General features: G+C 38.0%; 1 protein-coding gene across 2 annotated transcripts in view; it reads right to left on the bottom strand.

Annotated features, from left to right (window-relative positions):
* Positions 1-1,745: 1,745 nt before the first annotated feature.
* Positions 1,746-23,544, bottom strand: part of oca2 (oculocutaneous albinism II) — a 51,433-nt gene continuing 29,634 nt past the window's right edge. The window contains exons 17-24 of one of the 2 annotated variants that reach the window (XM_024279237.2): positions 23,355-23,412; positions 23,074-23,182; positions 17,424-17,551; positions 16,844-16,903; positions 16,152-16,256; positions 14,500-14,593; positions 10,981-11,074; positions 1,746-2,487 (exon numbers count right to left, since the gene is read on the bottom strand). In XM_024279237.2, the coding sequence (XP_024135005.1) occupies positions 2,400-2,487; positions 10,981-11,074; positions 14,500-14,593; positions 16,152-16,256; positions 16,844-16,903; positions 17,424-17,551; positions 23,074-23,182; positions 23,355-23,412 (736 nt within the window). In that variant the 3' untranslated portion in view covers positions 1,746-2,399. The remainder of the gene's footprint in view (positions 2,488-10,980; positions 11,075-14,499; positions 14,594-16,151; positions 16,257-16,843; positions 16,904-17,423; positions 17,552-23,073; positions 23,183-23,354; positions 23,413-23,544) is intronic. The other variant, XM_024279238.2, reaches the window with a different exon arrangement.

Below are 23,544 nucleotides of genomic sequence, written 5' to 3'. Positions count from 1 at the left end.
GCGAAAAGAGAGCTGAACCAGAAAGCAAAGTTCTCGATTTACCGGCCGATCTTCGTTCCAGTACTCACCTATAGTCATGAGCTTTGGGTCGTGACCGAAAGAACGAGATCACGACTACAAGCGGCTGAAATGAGTTTTCTCCGGAGGGTGGCTGGACGCTCCCTTAGAGATAGGGTGAGGAGCTCGGTCACCCGGAGAGAGCTCGGAGTAGAGCCGCTTCTCCTCCGTATCCAGAGGAGTCAGTTGAGGTGGCTCAGGCATCTTATCCGGATGCCTCCTGGACGCCTCCTTGGAGAGGTGTTCCGGGCATGTCCCACTGGGCGGAGGCCCTGGGGAAGATCCAGGACACGCTGGAGAGACTATATGTCTCTTAGCTGGACTGAGAACACCTCGGGGTCCCCCAGAGGAGCTGGAGGAAGTGGCCGGGGAGAGGGAAGTCTGCATCTTTGCTTATACTGCTGCCCTGTGACCCGGTCCAGGATAAGCGAAAGAAGATGGATGGATCAAACAGCTTTGGGGAAAACAAGCTTGAATGTCCTCGAGACATGACAGAAGTAGTTAATGTGAAAAGGTATTTATCTTCTTTTATATATACACCTGAAAATGATCTCCAATGGCAGTAGATCTGCAGGCCACAATTTGTCAAGAGTGTCCAACAGAAAAATGAGAACAACAAAGGGCCCAGAATAGAGCCCTGTGGGAAACCACAAATGAGAAAAGCTAAGCACCCTGCAAGTATAATTTGAAACATTCAAAAACATTGTCATCAGTGCCCACTAACCGTCTTAGTAGGAATAACAGTAAATGATAAACAGTGGTATTTACAGCAGCCAAATTGAAATGATGTACTGGTAATTTCCAAAACCAGTGGCCAAAGATTATCGCTAAAAATTCTGAGTAAAGCAAAATGTGCTCTAAGTCCAGTTAAAGCCAGACCCTCTAGCTGTAGGTAAACCACTTTGTCCAGGACTATTGAGGTGAGGAACAGCTTCAAGATTGGTCTAAACTTTATTTAAAACAGTGCAAGTCTTTTTCAATAGAGGCTGCACTACTGTATGTTCAAATACCAAAGATACACCAGAAGACAAGCTGAGCTTCATAATATTTAAAATACTGTGATAGAACAGGATGTTGAGGTTCACACTCACAACTTCCCTACTTTTGGAAATTCATCGTCTCAAAATGAAATTGTTGCTGCTTTTACAGACAGTTTGCTGATAACAATGGGCATAAAAAGAGGCTGACAAAACATCATCCCTTTCTGGTTTATAACCAAACAATTTAGTCAGTTTTTCCGGCACTGTTTTTATTTGAATCCAGTTTGATGGCAGTAAACGCAGCACGTCCCACAAGAGTCTCACAAATACCAGACAAAGAATCCTGACAGCTGTTTGAACAGAGTTCATTGTGGAGCTGAAGATGCTCAAGTCTTCTGTCAATCAAAAGATCGGGCCTCTTTTTGTTCAATTTGACTTTAAGTATAAAACAAGACAGAAGTATTGAAAATGAACATATTTGTGCAACAGACAAACCACCTTGTGGGTATTTTGTGAATTGACCCAGCTTGGGTTATTTTTGTTCTTAAACTCTTCATCAAACAGGAAATTCAAGTACAACATATTGAAAATGATGTCTGTGAGGTAAGCTTGAAAAAATATATTTTTAAAAATGATAAAAATTGAGTATTCATGTTATCGACTGTTTCTTCGATTTAAAGAACTAAGAAAATGAATGATGAGGCAAACTCAGAGTACAATAAAGTCCAGAGACATGACAGTCTTTATTGGTCATAAAGGGGACTGAACGTTACATTCAGCAAGAGATAAAGTTAATACAGAAACAAATTTAAATTTGTGATGTCGCACAGCTGTTCATCCCACATACAGCTGTTTTGAAGATGAATGACTCGTGTACTTAACAGGACTAACTAGCATAAGTCAATTAGTGAGTTCAGTTTAATTGACTTTTTTTTAAGGGGAATCTAATCAAAAGACATGAGTAATTTTTAAAAAATCCCTTTCTTTGGGTCTTTTTTTTAATTAAAGAAAATGTTGATTGGGTTGTGTCTAAATCTGATCTGCTTCCTATAAACAGATCATCTGAGTCTAAGGAAGAATGGGGTCAGAGATTATGACTGTAATCACTGACTGTAGCACCATGACCACCAGTGTGGAGTTTTTTGGTCAAGACTCCTTTGAATCTGGTCCCTGATGGTCCACACTTCACTGGGAGCGCCGCTTCCATGCTTATAAAAATGTAGTTACAGTGCCTCATGCTGTCATCTGATCAGTTGCTCGGGTTACACAGCATGTTAAAGTGAGCTGAGGCTGTTGCGCTGGCCACGTGCACACTCACGCACCCGTACAAACACACACTTTGGCTCTGAGTAGCAGCAGGGTTCACATGTTCCAGCCGAGGCCGACGTGAGTGGCCAGCAGGTAGCACATGGCGATCATGCATGTCATTATCATCATGGGGAACCCCAACCTGTGCAAACAAGAAAAAGGAGGAAATCACCTTCTTGGAAAGAAGTCTAGACATGAACATTGTTACCATGTTTTTTTTATCTGAACAGGTAAAAACTTTCAACTGGTAACACAAAGTGCAATTGTACACCTTTAGTCTCAAAATGTAAGCTCATGTTCTCACTACTCTCAATATCAAGTAGTGACTTCCTTTTTTTTTGAATCACTTTTTTTAAATTTTACAGTCAATATTTTTTCATCAATTTCAGCCACTACCGTTAGGGGGCGCCATGGGTAAATTTCCACCTCCATTAAATCATCTCCCCTGCATCCTCCTCAGTTACGCCAACCACCCACATGTCCTCCTTCATTCCATTCATGAATCTTGGTTTTCTTTAGGCCTTCTTCCAAACTCACCATCTTTTTATCACTGTCCTTCCTCAACAGTATTGAAGAGGAACCAACAACACAGCTGCTCTCACCAGTCTTCTACACTTTTCCTTCACACCTGAAACCTTCCTCCACCTTCTTCACCTCTGCTCCCTGTAACCTCACCGTTTCACTTGAGTTCTTCTCAAATTCTCTGTCAGCTGACCTTCATTCCTCTCGTTTCCAGAGTAAACCTCCACCTCTCTAGTCTCACTATAGACCAAAATGTCATCTGTAAAAATGATTGTCCTCAGAGATTCCAGTTTGTCCATCACCACTACAAACAAGGAGCTCATAGCTGATCCTTGAGGCAGTCCCACCTCCACCTTGAGCTCCAGTACATCTCATCACTGTCTCCCAGCTTTCATGCATGTCTTGAACAACTCTAATGTTCCTCTCTGCTACTCCAGACTTCCTCATCCAAACCACAGCTCCTTTCTCCATTTCCTCTCATAGACTTTCTGTACATCAGGGATAGGCAAGTTGAGGGCCGCATTCCTGCATGTTTTCCAACATACCTTATTCTGACATGTTTAATTGTCTGGACACACCTGAACCAGGTAATCAGTCGTGAGTAGAGCTTGAATATCTGGAAATTATGCAGACACTGCGGCCCTCGAGCCCTGGAGTTGTCTATCCCTGCTCTAGATCTACAAATAGACAATTACAGCTCCTTCTGACCTTCTCTGTTCTTTCAGAAGCTTCTTCAAAGTATCTTGCATCTTTGATTCTCTTCCTTGGCATGAAAATAAACTGTTGTTAACAAATAATCACTTCTGACCCAACTCTGGCTCATACTACTATATCCTGTAACTTCATTGTGTGACTCATCAGCTTCATTCCTCTGCAAACTTTTACAATTGATACCATTCTTAAAAAAAAACTATCTTGTCCTTTTTTTAGCAAATGTACTAAAAAGTGAGCAACTCGGCTTTCTCTTTTAAATCTTCAATCTAACTGTGAGGACTGTGAACTTTGGTTTGGTCTATGTTCTGGTTCTGTTTTGACTCGTCCCTTTTAGTCAGTCACACCTGTTTCATCATGACTCACAGCTGTCTTCAGTTAATTGCCCTCAGAGTCTGGTCTTCAGGTCATCTGCTCTGCTTTGTCACCTTTTTGTGTGTTTTCTATGGTTTTGTCACGTTTTTGTCATGTTCCTCACAGTAAACCCAGAATCCTCACAGTAACTCACATAATGCTGCAGTCACTGTATCTCAAAGACTAAACAACAATGGCAAGCAGCATTTTATTAAGATCTCAAATAGATCAAATGTCTCAGAAACTTGTACCACCTTTTTTTTTTATTGAATTTTCTTTTGTGTTATTGAGATCAAACAAAGTCCATAATACATCACCTTTGACCCCAATTGTTCCAATTGAAATATATTAGTGAGTTGTCATCAATCCACTGAGGAGTGTTCAGTCTCACTTTACAGGACATAAATTGACATTATTTCTGGGGGGTGTTACACTGGGCGTTGCAAAAATACCTTCAGGAAAGCTTCTAAAAGTTTTGGCTGTTCAGTTTAAAATGAAGTATCAACCTGCTGGATAATGGAAATGGAAAAAGACGTTGGATAATGGACCATTCAGGATGAATGGCATCTCCATGAACTGAACCACTTTCCATGTTCTGACTATGTAACGCATCAGAATTATCAAAAAAGTCATCAAAGCTTCCAGCAACCTAAAAGAAAAAGGAAATGATGTTATCTTCACGTTATCTTTGAGATAAATTCCACTAAAGCTAAAACTTCTGAAATAACTGCTTTATTTGTGTGACATCTGTTTAAATGTATGGAACTTTGTAATACTTGATTTATTACTCATACAATACATTTTATGCACAACAGTGTGTACTTGTAATTGTGTATTCACATGTACACTCAAGTACTTGCAGGTACATACAGCTATGCACAAAATGTACTAGATGAGTTCCAAATGAAGAATTACACAGAAATCCATTGATTCTATTTTTCTCCAGAGAAAACAGTTGCAGAGCTGAATCTCATTGTAATGCACACAACCTGCCTACACCCTACAAGCTAAAACGGTCTTCACTTACAGAACTGGTCCAGCTGATTTGTCCTGCCAAAGCAATGCCCTGTTAGGTCAACATACATTATTGCTCAATGATTCCACTCCTGCAAAGCATTCAAAGTTGACAAGCGCATCTGAGACCCTCAAAAACGGTGAGATTGTTTCCCATCGCAGAGCATAAATCCACTTTCCTCCATGATGCAACAGTAATGGTACAGCCACAATACTGCGGTTGATATTGCATCTCCCCTCTGATGCGCCTCTTAGATGACTCCAGCACTGCAGATGGTTTCTCATTTTGGATGTCAGCCATGTCCCACATGAACACATGGCCGCTCGGAGGGCAGTGGATCTGTTTGCCTCCAGTCTATGACACAAATCACGCTTGGACTCCAAAAACAAAATCGTTATTGATACACATTGAAACTCTGATCTCGTTACTGAGAAAATATTGGGATTCGTGTTTCGAGACAGTTGGTTACATTGCTGCCCAACAAAAAAAGCAAGCAACGAGATGTGAGGAGAAACACACAGAAAGTAACCTTGAACCTACAACTATCATTAAGCTCTTCAATTACTGACAAAATGACTGTTGCTATGTATTCAACATGAATGCTAAACTTTTGTTTTGATCCTTGTTTAGGAAACTAAAAGTTAATGATGTAGATCCTACAGGGTCAGGAAGACATCACAGTTTGATGTAAATGAGAAAAGCTTCCATGAAAAAAGTTTGATTTCGTTTTTCTGCTCCAAGAAATCAAAGATATTTATATTTCCCACTGCTAAACTGAGTCTCTCAATTTTTTATAGTTAAATTTGCTTTAAAGATTGTATAAGCTCTAGAAAATTCGCAAAACTTGTGAAAATGGCAAAAAAAAAAAAAAAAAAAAAGAAGCTGAAATGGAATATAATCTGGTCATTTTAAGTAAATTCTGGTAAACTTTAACCAAAATAAGCTAACTGAAACCTCAGAGCCTCATACAAACTCAATGATCTTGTGAAATAGTTTTGTTAACCACTTAATTTTGAACTTTTGTGAAAAACTAGATGTTAGAATTAAATATATATATTTTTTTTTATTAAAACATCATTATTATTGCGCAAATTAATTATAAAATGTTAATTACTTTAAAAACTGATTTATTGCTGTCTCGATACAACATTAGGTTACTGGAGTAATGAAGATAAATTACTACGAAAAAAACAAAATTTATGGCTACTCAGACAAGAAACTCTTAACAGTGTTGACCAGACGGAGCACAAACCTTTCTAAATTACTGAATCAGCCGTTTACATTTTAAACGAATAAGCTCAATGAGGAATATTGTTTTATAAGGTCAGAGCATGAAGGCAAAACCAGTGTGACTTTACTGGATCACAGTAGAGAAAAGCCACTTAAGATTGATGGGGAGATACTCTTGAAACTGTTATCATACTCAGTTAAGGTCACCTCCACACGAGTGAATCTTTTTCTGCTGAGCAACGCTGATTTCCCCATCACAGACACAGCGTGACGCTACGGAGGGCAGATGAAAAAGTTGCCACAATACCGCACAAAAAGTTCATCTTATCTGTGATTTCCCATTCTGGCTTGCGACCTCATGCGTTGACTTAATTGCATGTGATGGGAGCTCTTTTAAAGTCCTGATGCAATCTCTGAGGCTCCTCTCAGATAAACCCAAGGGACTGGGATCAGTGTGACAGAACAACAGCAGCACTGCTGCCTCTCACACTAGTTCATGTGCTCTGTTCAGTAAGAACTGGGACCACCAACAGTACTCAGGATGAAACAGAGCAGAGGCATTAAATGCTCAAACTCCACTAAAAATGACAACTCCAGTTCTTGGTAGTTTGAGGTTTCCAGCAGATTACCAGTGTGTTCAGTGGTTGTTCTTACAATAACTCATCATTGGCTGTAATTTCCAGAGTTTGAGCTGATGCCATCTATAAAAAAGGTGACTGCAGACCAAAGCTCTTTCAAAGTAAAAGGCCTACAGATCTGGAACACCATACCTGCAGAATTCAAATCCCTCCCAGATCTAAAACAGTTTACTTGTAAATTAAACAATGGCTTAAGCCCAAACAAACCTGTGAACATTAGATACATTTTTTTTCTAGAGTTTTATTGTGATTGTTCTGGATTACATGTATTTTGTGTGCTGGTGGTTGTGTCTCTGATGTTTGTTGCTTTTTATTTACTCTCAGGGACCTGGTCTGCAAATTAGCTGTTAGCTAGATGGCCTGTGGGCATGGCATCGGTTGCATTTGAAATGGTAATAATGTTTTTTTTTTGTCCTGTCCCTTTTAAATAAATAAATAAGCATGGAAATTGATCATGGAGAAGAAATTATTAATTGTGATTTGTACCAGGAACGAATTATGCATCATCAAGTTTTTCATACATTGGGATAGAGCTGTGAAAGAAAAAGCCTGGAGCAGGATTTGCTGTGAGAACATGTGCTAGAAAAGGGTAGCAACAGACCTGTGTGAACATCGTATGCTAAAAGCGCGTTCTAGGAACGGCTGTTTAGTGCATTCTTGAATTGCCATACATGCCTGGCATGTAGTATAACCAGGGGCAGGTTTCTAAACCAAAAAAATAAAAAATAAAAAATCCAGCATGGAGGTGGCAGTATCATGCTGTGGTCATTTATTTTTCAATCCAATCATGTATTGATCTATTGTAAAAGGGGTCTTTAAATAATGATCACTTTTTAGTCAAACTAAAAAAACTTGTCAGTTTCTAGGCAATAGTTTCTGCAGAGCGGCAGAAATTCATCTCAGTTGTAAACAGGACTATTGGCACAGAGTAAGCCTGCCCCCACTTCCCCTCATCCATCTGTTTCTCTCATACTCTCAACCTAACACCACCAGTGCATCAAAAATGGCAGCACAGTTGAATCTATCCAGCCGTAGAGCTTTGATCCAGATTCCAGCTCAAACAAGGAAACAAAGACGTTCATGGATCTATTCGTCTACAACTGAATGCATCAGAATGGGGTGGACCACGGAGGATTTTTCTACGTAAAAACTACAAGCTTTTTCAAACAGGAATTTTTTCATCTGCTCCTGATCCAACACAAATTGAATACAGAAATACTAAAAAAAAAACAATTTTTAAGCTTCATTCTCTTTACTTACGGTATGTCATCCATCATGAAAAGTATACCAGATTGGGCATATTCAGAATGGGCTGTAAAATGTCAGTATTTTATACCAAAATCAACTCTAAAGCGCAAAAGGAAGTGATGTTTTCATGGGGTTTCCATGGTTAAAGGCTTAAAGAAAGGAAGATGAAAAGAGCTCAAAGGAAGCAACAGGGGCCACCCTAACTAAGTGCTGAGCTATTCAGAGTCCTTCATTTTCTTCGTGATGACCCATCAAAAAGGCATTCACGTCCCCTTTGGGCAAATCCAGCCCCTCAGTTTCAACCGCCTGATACAGCACTACTTAGTCCCAGCTGCCTGAGGTAGCAGACAGTCCTCCCTCCCTCATACCTGTCTCTCAAAACAGATGTGACCCTTTCTGCACGCAGCCAATTACAGCCGGCGCTGTAGCCAAGAGCCATGCTTCTATGCAGTTGTTGTAAACATAGCTGGAGCAGAAGAAAGCTGAGCGGACAGGCTGCAACTGCTTCTATCAATTTCAGTGAGACCTAATGCAAATGGACATCCCACTGTCTGCTCAGCGAGGAAATTCTTTTTCATAGATCGCACAAGCGAGGCATTTTACACCAATTATTTAACTCGTTTGACTAGCACTCTGGAGAGAAACTGGGCAGGACGGGAAAAGGGACAAAATGCATTAATGCTGAATTTTATTTCTAAAGGTCATGTGCAGCTTTTTTCCTCTCACATTCAGAATCACATTAACCTCCCAAAGGTTGCCTTCAAGTAATAATATGCAGCTACGATTTGTGCTTTATGAAGCTATCTCTTTAGTTTAGTTATTACAGCAGCAGAGATCAGTGTGTGAATCCATCAAATCAGAAGTAACAAGACAAAAACATGAAGGATTTATTGACAACCGCCAATAATTCTTACTTACTTGTTTGTCTATACACATATTTAATTTACACTTAATTATTTTACAAGAAATACAAGGAATCTGGGAAACTTTACCTGATTGAGACGTGCTGGATCAATTTTAGTTGGATCAGATCAATCAAAATGAAAAAATATCGACAACAAATCGAATCGGCAACCAAAAATTGTGATATAAAATCAAATTGTTGGTAAAATGAATTGTTACACCCCTATCTATTATCTTTCTTTCATGATTAAAGACATACTATAAAACATTTAAAGCTGCATTTCTAAATAAATTCAGCTCTAATCACTTTCATATTCACTTTCTATTCAAGATCACTGACCATTTTCCTTCCTCCATCAAGTCAATTAGGAAGTGTGTCTGGCGGTTGCATCAGCGGGGTAGAAATGATCAGTGAGCAGGTGGAAAGTTGGGAGGGAGTCGGCTTCACATCCACTCTTAGACATGACACTTCTTGATATTTCTTCTTTTATTATCACCTCCAGCAAGTTCTCAAATCAAGCTCTCCGCTCGGGTTTTTCTCAGAACCGTTTCAGTCTGTCGCACATTCGGACCGTTAAAGCCGTTTTCACATGGCTGATCCCTGAACACGCTTGTTTCCTGCTCTGATTTAGTTCAAACCCTCAAAAAGTCTTTTTTTTGGTTTGTTTTTACCTTTGAGTTTTAAAATGAGGCAAAAACAAAGAATTGTATTATTTTTACTGCTCTTTTCCAGTCATAAAGATGTGTGGAATTCTGTCGTATTGCATATGTTAATGTGTTGTGCTATTCTTCTTAAATGGAACAAATAAACAGAACAGAGGATTGAAACGTTCATAAACTAATTATTTTCTACAAAATGTAGACATTTTTAAATTGTATAAAGTTTTAGATGATCTGGGTAAAATTGATTCTTCATTGTCATGTGATAAAAACTGAGTGAACTCAAAGGTCCTGAGTCATATTTTTTTCTTTAGATGCTTTTATTTTGTCAAAGGCGCTGCAGACAGGAAGGTTTTGCAGCAGGACTGTGACTCTGGAGAGGATCCAGTGTGCAGTTTAGTCCTGACATGTTGAAAAAAGGCCATTTTCTTTTGTCACAAAGTTGTGTAAACAGGAGCAGGTTTGATGTTTTGTGCAACATTTTGAGATGAGCGCTGATAAGCAGGCAGATGGCCACTTTTCAATTTGCTACATTAATGGTCTTTGACATGAATCTGAGGTTGTTCTGAACACAGGACAGCTTCTGTCATTACCTCAGTCTGCCTCAATGAGACGAGCACAGAGAAGTCAGCCAGGCTTTTGACCCCTTCACACCTATTGATGCAAATAAGTGTAAACCGCTCCAAACTTACATTCATTTTAGCACCTGCTTGAAAAATATAAGAGGAATTTTGGTGGAAATATTTTCCCAATCTGATTTTGCTCTTTCTTAATCAAATTTCAGAATTAGGTACAAATAGACCTGCACATAAAAAAATAAAAATAAAAAAACAGAAATCACATATTGATTTTTATATTTGCTAACTGTCCACAAATTTTTTTCTGTTTTATGATTTAGTTAAATAATCATTAGAGATTGCAGGACTTTTTCAAATATGTCTGCCTTTATTTATTTTCTTTAGAAAAATAAAATAAATCTGACATTTCTCCTTTTTTGTGGTTGAACAGCATTCAGTTCCCCTTTCTTTGATCAGATTTAGCACATATGTCTGCAAATGAATCCAGAAATGTCTTTTTTATGTCAAACAGTAAAATATGCGAATGCATTTTTGTGATCAAGAATGTTTAATTTTTTTCCTATTTTACTTAAATGACCAATACAAGACTGTACTTAGACATATTTCTTGTGAAGCAATTTGTGTACACTTTTAGTTTTTTTCACTCCTACATGTAGAAATAATTACCCTTAATGGCAAAATGTAGAGAATTCTTACACCAAAAAACTAAAACTACCATTTTATGTTCACTTATTGACTAACTAAACACTTTGCTATTTAAAGCAGAGAAGACTTACTTGAAGAACTCCATAAAGGAAAAGCCGTATCCGTGTTGTTCAGCAATTCCTGCACAAACGACATTGGCTGATGCTCCGATCAGTGTTCCGTTTCCTGAGAAGACACCAACAAAGAATAAAGGTTCACCTTTGAGGGAATCTTGGTCCTAATTTTCAAAACACTGAAATCTTTGTCTGAATCTGTTTTTAGGCAAAGTTAAAGGGCCAAAAGTAAGAATGTCTCTTAAGTTTAACCAGAATCTTAGCAAATTGGACCATATGTGTTCTCAGTTTGACTTTCTCATTCCTGCTAATAAGTTTTATTATGTATCAATTAATATATATTATATTTTTGTTTATAAATACACATTTTTTCTATTCTTTCTGAATCTGCCTCCTGATTTTGGGTTCTCCAACAACTTCAAACAATCTTGGTACAGTCAAACAAGTAACTGAAATTCACTTGAAGGCTCAGCTGTGACTGTTTTCTTAACTGAGATGCTTCATGATCTGTGTTGGATGGGTGTTGCTGGTGGCACCTCAGACATTTTACTCCACATCCTGGTGTAATAATGTCTCCTGATCTCCTTGCTTTACACAAAAGCAATAACAAAGTGAGCACATGCTCCCTCCATGAGCTTCTTCCTCATCTAGGAGGATTTTGGGACTTGGGTCGTTGTTCTCATTGGTGAGCCTGGATGAAACTATAAATCCCTGGCAGGAGAAGGAGTTGGAGGGAAAAGAGATGGTGGGAAAAAAAAGGTTCACCAGAGGAGCAGCAAAATGAGCAGAGATGCACGGGAATGTTTCTAAGTGGCTCTGACATGTTAATCTCACATTGTGAACTGGAGGCTTGGTTCTTCCAGAGTCTGTTCACAGCTGAAGGAAGGGAAGCCAAAGAAAAGGATTTTTAGCTTTCAGAGTGAACAGTCTGCACGTCAACATTGCTAGTTTGTAAAGTTTGTAAGATTTAAAGTTGTGATCAAATTAAAGCTGCCAAATGTAAGATCAGAAAAGGTTCTAAATCCCACATGAATGATAAGTTTTTTTGTTGTAATTTATAACATAAAACAGAAATTTAAAATAAACCCAATTAAAGTAACTTTTAGCTGTTTAACAATCACAAAGTCAGTATTGAAGTTTTATTTTGAAAATCACATAAAGTAGACATATTTCCATCTTTATATAAATTCGCTTCTTCCCTTTCTCTTTTAGGTTACACTAAACACAAACATATAAATGCATCACATTTGTTTTTACTTCCATTTGAACTCAAAGATTTGAAACATTTTCAAGAAACTCAAAATTACTGTTTCTCTCAAACCCTGTTAACAAATGTCTCCAAATTTCTGATAGTGATCTCTTCTTCTTTGCTGAGATAACCCAGCCCACCTCACAGGTGTGCCTTATCAAGAAGCTGATTAGATGTATGGTTCAGGCCCCCTCCGCATCTCTGTTTGATGTTTTGTGTGTCCCCAACTTGTTTTTTTTTTTTTTTATGTGCTGACTGTTCCCATTTAATCAGGCCTCCAGGCAGCAAACTGGTACCGGTCCGAGGGCTGCTTGGTACCGGGCCACAGACGTTAATCAGGGGTCCCCAACCCTTGGGAAGCAGACTGGTACCGGCACCCTAACCCGGTTCTGCCCCTGTTCCCGGATCTGGTAATAATAATAATTTATAATATTTCTCTGCGTTTTTCCAGACGCTGAAAGCGCTTATAATGTATATCCATTATTTATTTATGTATGTATGTATGTATTGGTTTATTACTCAGGAACAGTGCACATTAAAAGCATAACTGCAATGTGCCAGAATTAGCGTAAAGGCTATTTTATTATCTGTAGTCCCTGGATAGACGTTCAAAATCTCAACCTAAAAGATTAAATCAACAGTAAAAAGCACCATAAAAATACACTAAAACACAGGGATAAAACAATCAATTAGAGTACATACAAACATTAATAAAATGCATACATTATGAGTCAATAAAACTGATACAAAATGTGGTAAAATGTAAGGTTAAAATAAAACCATTACTGTTTACATGTTTGTTGTGTTACAAGCCAGTTCTTTATATACCTTTTAAAATGACTGTATATTCTGACTTCTCTAATACTGCGAGGGACAGAGTTCCACTGCTGTGCAGCTGTTTTTGAAAAGGCGCTCTGACCAAAGGCACTTCTTCGTCGAGGAACTACGCCGTTTCCACGAGTAGCCCCTCGTGTCACTCTCTGAGAGCTAGATCTTATTTTGACAAACTGGTCTAGTGGAGGTGAAGATAGACCATGAATTATTTTATAGATTAGACAGAGGTTGGAATAAATAACGACATTTTCCCAATTCAACAGTTTATATTTCTTTAAAATGGCACAGTGATGATACCGCAATGGTTTTTATCCAGTATTTTGATTGTCTGTTTGTATAGTGACTCTGTGGATTTTAGTGTTGTTTTATTGGCTTGCGACCAGATTGTTAGACAATGTTATTTGAGAGAAAATCATGGCGTGCATGAACATTTTAGCTGCTTGTAACAAAAAAAGTGACCGGATGAATTTAAAATTGACTAAATGGAATTTAACACAGCTTGAAAATTTTTGAATTTGTGACATAAACGTCAGCCTTAAATCAATTAAAACTCAAATTCAGAGACTACTTGTATTTTTCCCTCACCACAAAAACATCTGCTTTTGTACTTGCACTGTTTGTTTTGGAAAAAACATTGCAACTGTGTTTTTAACATTAAGTTTTAAACTTGAATGATCAATGATAAACTGTCTTGCCTCAGGACACAAGAACAGTTGGCTGGAGGGAGCGGGGATTGAACAGCCAACCCTTACACCATAAGCCGACCTGATCAACCACCTGAGCCAATGTCGCCCTGGGGGTCGGGGACCCGTGATTTAATGGGAAAAGCTAGTATGTCAAAAAATAACAAGTTGGGGATACCCAAAACGTAAAAAAGTGGTGCGGAAGGGGTCAAATCATACATGTACATATGACGAGTTGGAAGTGAGAGTGTGTGTGTTATGGATTAAGAACACAGGCGTATTTCATTGATGGTAATTTAAATGTACAAAAGTACCTTGATTGAAATTGTTAATGTGAGTATCTAGAAAATGTTTTAAATTCATCTCATAAAATTTGGTAGCAAAAAAAAAGTGTTTGGTTTCAATTTTTGTTCAGTGTATTAATCAAAGACATAAACTTCTTTTTCTTTGTTTTGACTGCTGGAACCATCTGGAAATGGTCGTCGTGCTGCTGAATAAGCTGAAACTCTGACAGTTTCTGTTCTGCTGAGAGGCCAGCCTCAATACAGCACGAAGAGGTGCACTCAAAAACACACAACGGCCTGACCGCCCAGCACCCCTTCAGTGCAACGCGGCAATTAAAAACTTTCCTGTCTCTCTAAACTCACAATGTCCCCGCTGCCTGAAGCAGTCCAGACAGACTCTTTTTAAGTCTTTGTTGTGTAGGTCACAAAGAAATGGATCTTGAAAATCCCCAACAAGTTTTTGATGTGTTTCAAATTCAGGACTCACCCCCAAGACAGGCTCCCATGGCCAGAGCAAAGATGAGAGGTTTTACTGGAAGGTTCACGTCGGCATCCTGACTCAGGTTGATGAGGACTGGAATCTGTAGATGTGCACATGCAAGGTTAAATGTATACTTTTATTAAAACAAAATAAAGACCATCGGCTAATGTTTATTCATGTGCAACAACTGATTAACCCAATAAGAACTTTCATCTCAATATCCATATCCTGTACAGTATGCAGGAATCATCACAGGTTGTTCAAACTAAATCAGATGTGATCTATCCAGGGCTCCTTCTGAAAGTGACACACCGATCCAAGTCATTTCTGTTGAATGTGTTCAGTCATTTTACCCACAGCTCAGGGTCAAAGGTGAGGTTGGGAGTGACTTTTCTGACTCAAAACCTCAAGGTGGAGAGGTTTGGGTACGCAAGGAAAACTGGTGATTAGGATGGCTCAAAGTGAGATGAGTTTGAAAGAAACTGAAAAAAAACCAAAATGCTAAAATGTTTTTTTTTTGTCTGAATTTTGTTTGTAAAGCGCTTTGGACCTCTTAAAAAGGTGGTAAAGTGCTTTGTAAGTATACACCATTTACCATTTTACATCAATTAAAACAAAGATGTTCAATCATACTTATTGTAGACTCTGAGTCATAAGGTTTAAACTATTACCGTTACATTTCTTTCAAAAGACAATTCTTTTCTTTATTCATTCAAAGCTCTCCAAACAGAAGTTCAGGTTTGAATAGAAAAACAACTCTCTCGTCAGCTGCTGTCTCCTCTGACGTTTAGAGCGTGCCTGCTGTCTTATCAGCTAAAGCCCCCCACCCCCCACCCTCCTCTCTCTTTTTAAATTAAAAAAAAGGAACAAAAAACTGCTAAAGAAACAGATTTTTTTAGAAACCGACTGCTGGAAGGCCTGCTGAGTAAAGTGTGAATTCTGACCTACAGTGTCTCATGTTTCCTCTCATTCTCAGTGGTATTTCCAATTACACTGTCCTGCCCAATCAGTCATTTTTGGTCAAACTTTGTTGACGTGGACCAGGGTACTCTGGTCAGTTCTTCTTTTTATTTATCCCTAAACCTGTTTCACTTTTACACACATTTGTCTTTCAACGTTATGTGAACATTTAAAGACCCACTCTGAGGAATATGGTGTTTTAATGTGTCCTTGTGGGATTTTTCAGATGATGGAGGACATATTTAAAGAAAATTAAACTTAAAATTACATTTGAGCATTCTCTATTCAAAGGATTGTAAATCAGGAGCAGACGACAATAATCCAGTTTTTCTTTTTTTAAAGGTTGTTTTTGTTACTTTGATAATGCCACAAACTCTTTGCTCTTAGCATCGGGAAGAGGGGTGGGGGTTGCCCTATGCCATCAGTCCCCCCACAATTAATTTTTAATGAATTCCTGCTTCTTTGCAAAAACTATGTCCTAGAAAACAGTTTTTGGGGCTAAAAACTGCATGATCACAAATAAAAGACCATTGAGAACACGTTTACATCAAAAGATGATCAGAGTGGGACTTATCCAGCACTTCTGTGCTGCGTTGGTTGAAAAGTGCAACATGAATAAAGATGGTTGGAAGCTTTATCCTCAGAAACCGGAAGTGTATCTGTGTCTGCAGTAACTGAGGTAAAGTGGAACTTCTTACCATGGTGGCAGTGAAGGGAATGTTGTCGATGAGAGAGGACGCCAGAGCCGAGACCCACATCACTAAGATGATTGCTATGGCCAGCCGCTGGTCTTCTGGCACCGCCTGAGAGGGGAGATAATCAACATCTGCACTGTCACTGCATCCACAAGCCGTCTCTGTGACCGTTCAGTGTCTGACACAGGAAGCTTTTAGACCACATCCAGGTTTTCTCCTCAGTTCTACATCGTTTTCTTATGCATTCAAGGGCACAGTAAAGGAAACAACTCTTTCCCCATTCATCTACCCTCCAGCTTTAATAAGAGATGTATCCTGTGCAGCGCTGCCCTGCACTCTGCCCGCTACTGAGGACCACTGAGCAAGTCAAAGATGCAGAAAAGCACAGCACCTGTCATGTGTGATTATCAGACCGGTGCAGGACTGCTGTCTAAACATGAGCTGACGTACCCATTACCAGTGCAATTCTCTGCTACCAAACAACTCGACTGCAAGAAGCACGAGGGCGAGAATGTGGCTGAAAATGACTGCAGGTCCGCTCAGCCGCTGGCATGGGTCAGACGTAAACAAAATAATTGAATTCAAGGCCCAGCAGAAGCAAAGAGGATCAATGTGCATGAAATGCAGGATCATGTCATCCGTGCACGATTACCAAACATGTCCGAGGCATGAGAATGTGAGAGGGGAAAACTCACTTTTATCAGAAGCGCCGTTTGCTCCCCGATGTAATCGATGAGCTGCAGCTGAGCTATCGCCTGAAACACAGAGGAGGGTCATGCTTTCACAATGACAAAAGACCGATTTGGAACCATAGAAAACAAAAATAAATGGTTATTAAACAGACAACATTATATTTTAATCAATAACTTTAAAAATATTCACAAACAGTGAAGAGAAACAACTTAATCCAGATATTATGGCTACCATTTTATTAGGAATATTAGTCGCAGTTTTTGCGTAGTTTAACCAGGGATTTATAATCCAGAGAGATTTATACTGTGGAAATATACTTTCTAAAATTTTGTTGGATGGCTCAGGAGTGAAACATGGCCAAACAGATTCTACTTCAGCCTCCTGTGCTGTCGATAGATCAAACCTCCGATTCTGCTTTCCTGTGCTCTCAGGAGGCACGTTTGCAGGAGCCAAACCTGCATCTGGATCTCCCTTTGGAAGGAGGCCCAGATCGGAAGGTTGATTTGCTCTCCACTGCTCAGTTTCCGCCACACACTCTCCAGTAAGGCTTCAATGAAAAGCCAGAATCTGTGTGTTAAATACCTCCATCAGAACAAAGAGACCAGCAAAGAACAAGAGAGTGGCCCACTCCACCCGATGCAAGATGATCTCAAAGTCCTGGATGTCGGCCAGAACCAGAAGCCAAAGGGCACCCAGGATGGCAATCCATCCTGAGAAAAAGAAACGATGAACGTCATTTGACATTATTCTTAAACGTTAAAACATCTCACAGAATCAGGAGTAATCTACATCAACGAAAGAGATTGAACACATCCAAGAATACTATATATTTTATACAAAAAACATTAGATAACATCAGTTTTCAATCCTTGATAAAATTAGTTTTCGTCTGGAGGAAAAAATTCTGTCAGTCCAATTTCGAATTAAAAGTATTTTTTATTTCATAAAACTCCTAATGAGACTTTAAAAATCCTTGTTAGCATGTTTCTAGGATCACAGCTGGTCGAGCTGCTCCTGTTAGACTCAGGCAATTAGCTTAGCACAAACTTGGCTCGTCTTTGCAGATTTTTACAGCTAATTTGGTTCTTAAATATTGACCCAGCTCTGATAAACTTCCTGTAGATATCAAAGTAAAACAGTTATTGGCTTAGGATTACGAGAAACTGAGTGAAGGTATGAAGCATGGAATTATGGGAAAAAAACACAAACCCAGGTCAGCAGTCATTATGAAAGCAGTTCACAACAGTTTCACTGATTTTTTTTTCCTTCTTGACTATAAATTTCCCACTTAACTTTTTTATCCAGACATCACAGCAGTTTTAGTAGTATTTTTCTTTTTACTCAAGTATAATTTGCAGGTTTAGGGATGATTTTCACAAGGAAATTACAGAAAACAGAGAATCTTAAACATTTCAAATCCATTTAATTGTCTTTAAACGACTACAAAATCACGATATCAATAACAAAAAAAAGCAGATTGTTTGTCTACAATTAATGCACAGCTGTTAGCTCTTTTAGAAACTACACTCTATAATAAATCATACTTTTTTACATATACAGAATATACAGTTATCCGTCAAGATTACAAATGTAATCTTGTCCCTCAGTGAGGATTTTGAAAATACTTTGATTCACAGTGCTTTTATTAAAGATCTTTTGATTTAGCATATTTTTCATAGCAGAAAGTTAAACAAATGCTATAAAGTAAACCTCAAAATAACTTATTTCCATTCTCTTTTTCTATTTTAAAAAAATCTGTGTCTGGTTGCAACTACAGGGAATTTAACGCAATTTTCAACATTGTAGCAGCAGTCAAGCATGATGGGGGTAGTGTGATGATATGGGGTTTGGCAGCCAAGACGGCTGATAAATGCTAAAGAGCCTCTTTTGCAAAAGAGCCAAAAACACAAGGGAGTCAAAGAAAAACAAAAATTATCTTAAGTTTGAGTTTACATCTATCTAATATCTTATTATGTGATGTAAAAATTTGTTGGATTAAAATAACATTTTAGGTTTGTAACACATTTGATTGAACCTAGAAGCAGATCTAGAAGTTCACTAGATTCAGAGTACTATAGAAAAGACCATTTTGATCCACTTAGAAAACAGGAAATATTTTCAGTCTGTGGCTGTAAAAACACATTTCTTAGTTGACCTAATTTTTTAATACAAGTAAAAAGTAAGAACTAATCATGAGTTAATTTAAAGAGATCAGAAAAAAATTAAGATAAAATAAAAATGTCTTGATGTCGTCATTGTGAGAGACAAGCCCTCTGATTAATCCTCCTGTGCAAAGAAGCAATCAAAGAGGTAAACCTGAAGAGTTCTCCAATTAGAAGGAGCTTTCTAGTGTGAACGCTTTGCAATGGTTTTAGGTTTAATTAGTGGAGTCTGACACCAGTAAGGTGCTAAAGACATATGGATGTGCATGAGAAAAATTAGATACATTTTCTTTATTGTAAAACACATTATTGAAACTTAAAGAAATACTTAAAATATAAAGAAAGGTGGGGATAAAATTTACCCCAAAGCCACTTTTTGTCATTCTCTGATACAGTCTTGTTTAACCCTTTAACACCTGAGGTGTCGCAGTGACGCTTAAACTCAAAATCTTTAACGTACTGTAACTTTTCAATTGTGAACATAATCAACATAATTCCAGTAGATTTTGAAGGAGAAAAGCGGCGTCACACCGCTTTTCTCCTTCAAAATCTACTGGAATTATGTTGATTATGTTAACAATTACAACAATTACAGTAAATCAAAGAACATAAACTCTGGAACTCTGGTGTTAAAGGGTTAATTCAGCTACAAACTCCTCTGTTTTATCTAATAACATTTAATTATTTCTGTTTGTCTCTTTTCCCAATAAGTCACGACATAGAAACCACTGAGTCTGGTTATAATGGTCATACTGTATTGTTTCTTTTTACTGTAATTTGTTGTTTACTTATTTAGGTTATGGTCTTAAAAAGTTTTCGAGTGTTACAGATAAACTGGATTTTATCAACCTTGACTAACTTGGAATGAATACATTTTTAGTCATTTCATTTAAGTCATTAAATACTTGTCTATATAAGATGGAATAATTTGGAAAAATAGTTGTTTTTGACTAACAATACAAAAGCTTCCAAAAAGTTGGACTATTTTACGTCTACGATAAATGAAAATAATTGTTTCTTTATATTTGTTTAAAACTCTGTGCCAAATATTTGACAATAACCTTAATTTTTAAATGAAATGTCAAACTCAAATAATTTAGTTATTTTTGGAAAGTCTAGCTGTAACTCTCCAAACCACACACAGCATCACGAGGTCAGACGAACAGGCAGTAATCAAACTGTAATGAAGTCATCCTGACTGAAGTTATTAAAATTTGAATGCCGCTCAAGTTTTGAACTGCACACAGATGAATAGGCTGAGCTTTCAGCTGCAGTCAACCCTGACCTGCGCTCCTTAATGAACGGCGTGCTCAAACAGGTGCCTCCCCCTCCTGAGGGAGAGGAGAGCACGCCGCTGTGGGACCGCTCCCGTTTAATAAATGTCAGAGAGCCAACCTGAGCTGGGCTGTAATTAACTGAGCTCCCTGGTAACAGACTGACTTCACGAGGAGACGCGTGACGAAGAGCATCTGCATGGATGAGGTGCTGGTACTGAGTGAGCAACAGCAGTCCAAGCTGTCCCACCGACAATAAACCTGAACCATGAAAGTAACATGACGGCAACTGTTGTGCATCAAATGATTAAATACATTTTATTGCTGACACTACAGTCACATATTCCAAAATTCAACCTAAATGCAAGGCCGAATCCAAATTATTCCCCTAACACTATATGGCTTCTCCTTACTCCTCTAACTGTAGGGGAATTTTGAGCTTTAGTGGTTTTTGAGGGGAAGGGACTTAGGGTTCTGCATCCCTCCGCCAGTAGGTGTCCATTTAAAATGAGTATAAACTCCCTCACAAAATTTGAAGCCTATATTATTGCCTAAACGCCAGTAAGTAACCGGAACAACAGAAACATAGGTGGGCATAGATACTCCACAGTTCATCACAACAGCAAGACAGTAGAAAATATCTCTGTCCTTCAAATGTCACTAAAATGGATAAGCTAGGAACTCTTTGAATTAATACCATCAACGGGGATGTTGCCTTTTATTTAAATAGTTTGTTGAAGACATTCTGTTTTTTTATGTTATATCTTGAAACAAAGTAAATATGTGTTTATAGCTTATTAATAAATAATCCACATTTATTGATCAGAGTCAATGCTGGCTAGTTCTTTAATTAAAGCAATCTATGAAACTACTTTGAATCAAACTTTTGCTTTATTATCTGGACAAAAACACGCAGTAAGAGATGAACTTTCCTTCAGAACTGATGCAGTCCAGCATTTACACCTCTATCTCTGGCTGCTGCAGAGCAAGGTCAGTACAGGCTCAGTAGCCGTTACCATGACAACATGTCATAACACATATCAAATTGTCCGCATCTTGTTAAAAATGACTTAAACCCAAAAACAACTAGATTAACATGTTGGATTTAATATTCATCCTATTCGTAAGTGACCATAGAATAGTCGGGACAGTGCCCTTCGCTTTGCACTGTTCACACCTCCATTCATTCATGTCTTATAATGCACACCTCCCCGGGCATTATCCCTGTTAATTTAATACTAAAACCTTATTTACAGAAAAAAAGAGTTTAACGAATGATGTCATGAGAATTTCATTGATGAGTGAATTAAAAAACTGTTGCTTTTGCGATCAGATCTTCAAAACCTGCTATAACGATATGAAATTGGAAACATCCGAAGCACACACAAAGATGCCTCAGAGGCACCAACAATACAAAGTCAGAGGGAATCAGACTTCTGAGACTCATAGATGAAAATCCCTTTGACATAAAAAGCCCATTTTAATTTGTTTAAAAAAATAAATAAATAAAAATTAATTAGGCTTCTCATTTGAGCTTGAACCCCGCAACGGTTAACTTTGACAGTCGCAGCAAATTCAAAAGAAAATTTGACTCTTTTATAGTTTATAACATGCAGCTAAAAGAGTTAGTCATCTCTGTTTTGAAGATCGAGATAAACCGAAGCAGAACTGATTATCCAGGTCAAGGAGACTCCATGAAAACATGTTTAAAAAGGCAAGATTCAGAAACTGTAAGTGATCACATCTGATGCAACAGACCGGTTGCTTCCATGTTGGTGGATTCTGCTCCAACTTGAATACAGAAGAAACCAACAGATTTCCAGGTGAGTGACAGAACCTGTCCTCTCCCGCTGAGGCTGGATAAGTGGTGCAATGATGGGACTCCGTATGTTCAAGGCAGAAAGAAGAACCGCCGCTAATTTGATCGTTTGGCTTTTGCATATTTAACATCGTCTTCTCTAAATCCTCTTGTAGCTGTAAAAGAACTTTTCTTAATTTTGGTGAATTTTCAGCCCAGGTACATTTATCATCAAGGCCACAATGTTCTGGCTTTCAGCAGTGGACTAATTTGAGAAGAGGATCAGGGACACAAAAGAAGGTCATAAAAGATATTAACGTTAGATATTTCATTTATTTTTCCTAAAATTCAGACTTACAGACTTATCTTTTTTATCATTATATTCAAAATGATGCCTGTTTTGTATTTGTACTTTTTTTTGTCCCATCCTGTCTCTAGTTTTTGTCAAATTTCTGTTTACCATTGGAGTTCTGCTATACACTCCAGGAAAACCAGGTATATATTTGTACAAACTACTTTTATTTTAGCATACAATTTAATAATATTGGTTTCATATTGTTACATTTTTGACATCTTCTCTCAAACGAAAAAAAAGGTGCAGTATTTTTATCTAATACTTGAATAATTTAAAATATTTGACAGATTCTTAATTTTTTTTACACCAAAACTATTGAAGAACTTTGGACTTTGGTGCTGGCCATGTTTTACTTTTCTGTGATATCATCCTCCTTTCTGTACTTTTAAATATCAAATGCGAAAATGAAACTTTTGTAAAACGTTGAAATGAATCAAAAGAGTCTTAAAAAAACAATAATTACAAACAATACTTTCATAAACTTAAAGCAATAAATGGTAAAGGAGAAATGATGCATCCGACTTTACATGTTCAAGATTTCAGGATTTCACTGACAAATGAAGGAAAATATCAGGCAAAAGAAGTCAACCTCTAAAAAATGTTATTACTAAAATTACATGAATGGTGTTGATGAAGAACTCACCAAGATCAAGGTGAATGCTGGGAACAAAGGAGTTGAGAAAGAAGACGAAGATCACCACAGCAAGGACAGAGACACACTTCACCAACAGGACTCTGTCGGTTATCCTGTGCTGTGGAAGCAGCAATGGAAAAAAAGAATGAAGTCTGGAATTTGAAAATAAATGTTTTTATCGCAGAAGTGACTGCATTTGTCTGGCCCAACTCCATTACTGAGATATTATCAACATGCATAGTAAAGAATGATGAGTGAAGAGTTTGTCTGAAGGAAAAATGAAAGCCTACCTTCTTCTGCAGCTCCTGAATGTTTTGCTCCCAATTTTTATCCTCCTGAGAAATTTGTCTGATACACAAACACACAGACACATGCATTCCATGGTAACTTCGATTGAAAAAAATGGTCAAATAAATTTTGCCTTACGGGGAAAAAAAAGGAGAAGACAATTAATAGATATTGTTTCAACTGAACAGGAAA

This window comes from Oryzias melastigma, linkage group LG9 (assembly GCF_002922805.2).
Source record: "Oryzias melastigma strain HK-1 linkage group LG9, ASM292280v2, whole genome shotgun sequence".
NCBI classification, from domain to species: Eukaryota; Metazoa; Chordata; class Actinopteri; order Beloniformes; family Adrianichthyidae; genus Oryzias; species Oryzias melastigma.
Note: the sequence above shows the minus strand (reverse complement) of the source record. Positions and strands in the feature narration are given on the sequence as shown.